Source organism: Kryptolebias marmoratus, linkage group LG3 (genome assembly GCF_001649575.2).
Source record: "Kryptolebias marmoratus isolate JLee-2015 linkage group LG3, ASM164957v2, whole genome shotgun sequence".
Classification (NCBI taxonomy): Eukaryota; Metazoa; Chordata; class Actinopteri; order Cyprinodontiformes; family Rivulidae; genus Kryptolebias; species Kryptolebias marmoratus.
In genome coordinates, this window is record NC_051432.1 from 29,727,533 (window position 1) to 29,733,935 (window position 6,403).

The following is a 6,403-nucleotide window of genomic DNA, read 5'->3' on the forward strand; positions in this document are numbered from 1 at the left end:
CGAGAAACCCCCGAACAGAACCCTTTGCAGAAACGAGTCACTCTGAATCTATTATCGGACCCGCTGCGTGTCCGATAATGGAACTGCTTTTGTTTGCGGCGTTCGTGGCCCACACAGGTAAAGTGACGTCATCACGCAGGTTCACCTGGCTGCTCCGAACACGCTAACATCACGCTCAGACCGGAACCACCGAAGCGCCAAACGCTGCTGCTAGTCTGGTTAGCCGGAGAACGTCGGCGAGAAACCGAACCGAACCGAGCCGAGCCGAACCGAAGAGCTCCGCCGCTTACCTGCAGCTCGGCCCGCTCCACCTCCCACTGAGCCCGCTCCACCTCGAACCGAGCCCACTCGTGCTGCAGGAAGTGAAGGATCCCCGGGATGCTGTACTGAGCCCGGGCCGCCTCCCCGCCGAACTCTCCGGGCTGCGCAGCGCCGCCGGCCGAACCCGAGTTGTTGTTGTTGCTGTTGAAGAACACGCCGGGGCCCGCCTGCTCGTCCATGATGGCCGGACCGGACCGGGACCGGGGCGATGCGGGCGGCTGGCTCGGTCCGGTTCTGTCGCCCGCTTCGGTTCGAACTCCCGAGCGGCGGAAGACGGCTGTCCGCGCGGGACCGAAGAACTCCTGTCTGACCCAGCTGTCAGATGAGTCCGCCGTGAAGCTTCCGGTGTTTACAGGACGCGGCTTCCGGTGCAGACTTTCAGAATAAGGGCTGGAAAAGTGCGCAACCAAATTAAAGGAGGCTTTTAAAAAAAAGGTGGTGAATTTTCTTCAGGTTTGTTTTTAAACACAGACATACAAAACAAAGGCCTTAAAAAACGAAATTAATACAGATTGAAAAGATGTATGGACTCAAGTTCATATATTATTGTTAACATAACTCCAGGTTTTAGAGCTATAAAGCTAATAAATAAAACTTTCCCACTGAGTTAGGAAACAGATCAGAAAGAGTTAAAGTGTCCAATCAGAGAGCAGGAGTTGGACTTCCGGTCCTGACGGACACAAAGGCAAAGTCCTCTGAGACTCAGGGATGTTTAAAATATATTTAACCAGGTTTTCAAGGCAGATAAATAAATTTACACAAATGACTTCCTGTTGTTGAATTAGTTTAAAACTCTTTAAACGTCAGAGTTTCAGGTTTTATTCTGATTTATATTTTTAAATATTTTCACAGAAACGTGTTTTTCTGTCTCCTGAAACAAAAGTTTCAGTTTTTATAAAATGTTTTCCTCCAGGGTCTGATCCATCAATTAAAACATCTTTTTCTCTTATTTAATGTTTAAACCTGATGACTCGCTCGGGGGAGGAGCTTATTGACCGTCCAATGAGACACTCTGTGTAGCTGTGGGCGTGTCCTTACTTGACCAATCAGAGCACGCTCCCGAAAAGCTCTTATTTTGAAAATATAGGTACTTTGTCACCGACTTTCCTGATGCTTGACTCACCTGAATGATGACGTCAGCTGCATTTAGCCCCGCCCACCCCAAGTCAGGTCCTTTAATTTGGTAAATGAAATAAAACAAACAAAATTATTTTAATATTGATTTAATTTATTATTTTTTTATTTTATTGTTTGTTAATCTAATATTATAACATATTTATATTATACATAATGATTAATTTTTACTTCCCTTTTTAAATAAAAATATTGTTTCACAAAAAATAATAAATTAATATATTTGCTGATATTTAGTTGGAAATGACTCCATGTTAGGTATGATGTAAAAAATATTAAACTAATTATAAATTTATCCTTAAAACAGTAAAATAAAAGTCAAAAACTGTTTACATTTAAAGATTTGTGTTTTAGGATAAAAAAAACTTAAATGTTCGATTTGAATAAACCTTTTTTTTAGTTGTTTTAAATGCTAAAAGATTTTTTAAATGTTTTAAAATTGAAGATGTTCAGAAACATTCATGTTTATTAATTATTAGACCAGATGGTGGCGCTGCTAGTTTTTATTATTATTAACAACAACTGAAGCTGCTTTAGTTTATTTTCCTTTAAATGCTTTTGTTGTAATAAATTTATTGTTCTTCAGTTTAAAGTTTTATCAAACATCATCTTCATCCTCATGTTCATCATCATCATCATCTCGTTAATCCCAGGATCAGATTAATTTAATCTGATTAATTTATTCCAGTTTCTGATCAAAAACTCACTTGTAGAAGAAAGTTTTTATTTGCCAACATTTTTGTCCTGAATGAGACAAAAAGTACCGAATTGTTTGTGTTCTAAACAGAAGAACCGAACCAGAACCCGAACTTCAAACTTGTTGCTTGTTGTGAATTTCTGTGAAAAACAAAAAACATCAGACCCGCTTCTGGCCCGCAGCTCTATGACCTGTTCAGAGCCGGTTCGGACCCGGTTCTGTCCCGGTTCTGTCCCGGTTCTGAGCCGGTTCTGCCCCGCAGCTCTATGACCTGTTCAGAGCCGGTTCTGGCCCGGTTCTGACCCGGTTCTCGCGCGCGCACGGTGGCGCTGTGGCTCCGCTGCGGACACGCGTTAATCAGCTGATGCGCCACAGCCGCCTCTATTTAACTCCGGTTCGGACCCAGCAGTCCGTCCAGAACCAGCATGGCTCCGTTCGACAGAACTCCGCTGCAGCACAAGCCCTTCAAACAGAGGAAGAGCTTCGGTAAACGTCCCGAACCAGAACCAGAACCAGAAGAAAGTTCTGACTTCAAACCTGACCCGGTTCTGTTCTTTTCTCTGCAGCTACCAGGAAACTGGAGGTGGCCGGGATCCGGTCCAAGTTCCCCAACAAGATCCCGGTGAGTGTGTGGAACCGATCCGATCCGGACCGGTTCTGGAGGTTCTGACCCGTTTTTCTCCTCAGGTCATCATCGAGCGCTACGAGAAAGAGAAATACCTGCCTCCTCTGGACAAAACCAAGTTCCTGGTTCCGCACGAGCTCTCCATGACCCAGTTCGTCACCATCATCAGGTACCGGTCTGCACACGAGGTTCTGACCCAACAGAACCGGGTTAATGCTGCTGCTGACAACAAACTTGTTTCATTCAGAGGATTTAGATAAAATGTTTGTGGCTGCTGAAGGGACCCGTCTATTTCCTGGAACAGAAGCCTGTCCTCACTTTGAAGCAGGAGCAAAAACTGAGGCCGACAGGTGTTCTTATCGCCCGCTGCCTCTGTGGACAATCATGTTTTTACTCCTGTCTGTCAGCAAAATATCTCATGAACCAGTGGGTGCGCACCATCTGCAGCCCAGGTGAGACAGAGGTGAGCCGGGAGGGGTCCAAGGAGGAGGCTCCTCCTTTCCCCACGTTCACCACCGGCTGCCTGAGGAGCGGACCCCCTGGTCCTGAACCCCCGGTCCCGGACCCCCTGGTCCCGGACAAACTCTTGAACAGATTCAAGATGGCCGCCTCACAAACTTTCTCAGACCAAATGAGTCTTTCAGATGCTGTGGTAGTAGCTGAGAGTCATCAGGAAACCTCTGGTTGGTAGTGAGCTTAGCTAACGGGACTTCGGCTGTTTTCTGTCCTGCCTTTAGCTTGGGTCAGATGTTTACATCCCGTCTCTGTTGTCATGGTTACCATGGTTTAATGAGGCTGAAGGTAAAAACAACCTTTTTAGCATCATATTCTGGTGGATCCGTTTGGGCTTCTGGCAGCTTTCAAAAGGACCATATCTGGCCTGCGGGCCGTGTCTTGATTAGTCCTAAACTGTTTGTTTTTGTTTCTTACTTGTTTGTGCTCCTGATGACTCGGCAGACTCTGCTCACATGCTTTCAGGCTGAACTTTAGTCCTGACATCAGAAATCAATTGTTACCCTGATCCGATGGTCGGACTGAAGGTTCTGAGCTGCTGCTGGTTTCCTGTTGAGTTCTGGTCCTTTTGTGCAGAACAGATCGGACCTCAGCGGTACCGAGGCTCGAGATGGGTCTGTTCTGCTTCAGATGTAGTAATGGGCTCCCCGGGGGCGGGGGGGGTCCATGGCTCCCGGGTCCGGGGCTCCCGGTGGTCCGGGCTTCGGTTCTGCAGGTTTTCCTTTGGTCTCTGTGGTTTATTGAATTTTTACCGGCCCCAGAGGAGCTCCTTTTGGGTCTGGATCAGGACCGTGGGCCAGTATTTGAGAAGCCGAGCTGGCGGGTCATGGACCCGTCTTCAGGTGGTTCAGTCTGGTTTTAAGGAACAAGCCTTTAATTTCTTAATAAAACGGGTTTGTGTTCCTGTTATCGAGTTTTCCAGCTGAGTTTAAAACCTGATTTTATTCTTTAAACAAACATTATGGATTATGTTTTTATTTGCAGTAAACATTTTGTCCTTTTTCCAAATAAAACTCTGTAGACTTTGGTTGAATCTGGTGACGTTTTTGGATAATCCTGATTTAAACGTTCAGGGTAACGTGGTTCTGGATGTTCTCCTCAGGAACCGGATGGCTCTGCTGCCCAGCCAGGCCTTCTACCTGCTCATCAACAACAGCGGGCTGCCCAGCATGTCCCTCACCATGGCTCAGGTCTACAAAGACCACCAGGACGAGGACGGCTTCCTCTACATGACCTACGCCTCGCAGGAGATGTTTGGACTCTGACTCCTCCTCGAGCTGCAGGTTTTATTCTGTCCCAGGCTGCTGCTGCTCTCAATCTGCTGTAAATATTAAAATATTTTTATAGATTGTAAGATTTGTTGACTGTGAGATGGATTTTAATGATCTTCATCTAATAAATGTTCTGAATCTGGCAGTGAAGAGTCAGAACTTTATTCTGGAGGAGCTTCAGTTTGTTGCTGTTCAGTGTCTGAAACATTTATTTATTTCTGAAGAGGCTGGTTTCTGCCTGGCCCAGCTCTGCCCCCTGCTGTTAGGAGCTGGGACTGCAGTGCCTGCAGATGTTGAAGCTCTTCACGGTTTGTCCTTCATGTCTCGGCTCCGGACAGAATCGCAGATGAAACTTGTTCCAGTAAATCCAGTTTATCAGCTCAGCTCTGTGTCGACTCGTCCTCCAATTCTTTTCTTTAAGAAAAATAAACAAACTTTCAGATGACAGGAGAACAAAGAATATGAAGATGTTGCTGCAGCTGTAGAGGTAAAAACTAACAGACATCAGATGTTCCTGTTCTGCTGGACCTCGTTCCTCTTTGGAACAAAGTTTGATAAATGAGATTCTGATGAAACATCAGAAAACTGCTCTTCTGGATAATTAAACATCATGAAGTCCGGCTCCTGGAAGTGAGTTTGAGCAGCAGGTCCAGGTGGTTGTCCTGGTTCTGGTTCTGGTTCTGCTCAGGAACACTGTCTGTAAACACAGTTCACCGTGCTGCTTAAAGCTCTATCAGGCAAAGAAGGAGCCAGATGTGAACAGATGTCTCCTCTGGACCAAAGAGAACTGTTCTGATGTCAGATGGGTCCAAACCGTCCAGCTGTTATCAGCTCAGGTATATAAAGGTTTGATCTTTAACCAATAAGAATTTAAATCATGTAACCTTTGACCTTTTTGTTGGAGGACTGAGCCGGAGTTCCTCCAAAACAGATTAATTTATCAGCCGTCACAGAAAAATAAAACTAAATAAAAAATATTTTAATGACTGCAGAGTGATTATTAGGTTGGACATTTTGTTTCATAACCATTTAAACTTTAAACAATCATTTAATTACAACATTAAAACTCTGTTCAGTGTAAATGTTTTTTTTTTTCTCAATGCACATTAAATTAAACTTATAAGACTAATGCACAGAGTTAATTATTTACTCCCAGTGCTTTGTGTTTAAACTTTCAGGGGTTTAAACTTTAAATACTAAATTTAACAGAATTAAATTCAAAGTTTTAACTGGAATAAAACTGTTGAAACTCTACAGGGTTTATGGGGGCGGCCATGATGGAAGAACACCTGAATAATGGAGGATCCAGGACCTGCAGAAACACGGACCAGAAACTGAGCCTCAAACAGCCCCGTAAGAAAAACTGATCAAAAATAAAAATACTTTCTGCAAAAACACGAAGCTGATGCAATGAAAGTAACAGGTTAACATCTAGTTGATTTTTTGTCATGTTTTGTGTTAATTTAACAGTTGTTAAATGTTTAATTCATTTTAACAACAAATCAGTTATTTTAAAATTACTCAGCAGAAAACAACCTTTTTGTGTTTTTAGGCTCTTAAATTAAGGCTCAGATGGCAACTAAGAAGTAATTAAAAATAAGTTTAAACACCACCTGTCCTGTACACACACCAGGTGAACCAGGAGCCTCCTCCAGCCTCCTCCAGCCTCCTCCGACCTCCTCCAGCCTCCTCTGGCCTCCTCCAGCCTCCTCTGGCCTCCTCCGGTCTCCTCCAGCCTCCTCCAGCCTCCTCTGGCCTCCTCCAGCCTCCTCTGGCCTCCTCCGGTCTCCTGCAGCCTCCTCCGGCCTCCTCTGGTCTCCTCCGGTCTCCTCCGGCCTCCTC

At 44.9% G+C, this 6,403-nt stretch overlaps 1 protein-coding gene across 1 annotated transcript; it reads left to right on the forward strand.

The window, feature by feature from the left end:
• The first annotated feature begins 2,499 nt into the window (after positions 1-2,499).
• On the forward strand, positions 2,500-4,706 carry map1lc3c (microtubule-associated protein 1 light chain 3 gamma). Its single transcript, XM_017405354.3, has 4 exons — positions 2,500-2,638; positions 2,719-2,774; positions 2,840-2,946; positions 4,393-4,706. Exons 1-4 carry the CDS (start codon positions 2,578-2,580, stop codon positions 4,553-4,555), a joined length of 387 nt encoding a protein of 128 aa, XP_017260843.1. The 5' UTR covers positions 2,500-2,577; the 3' UTR covers positions 4,556-4,706.
• Positions 4,707-6,403: the final 1,697 nt, after the last annotated feature.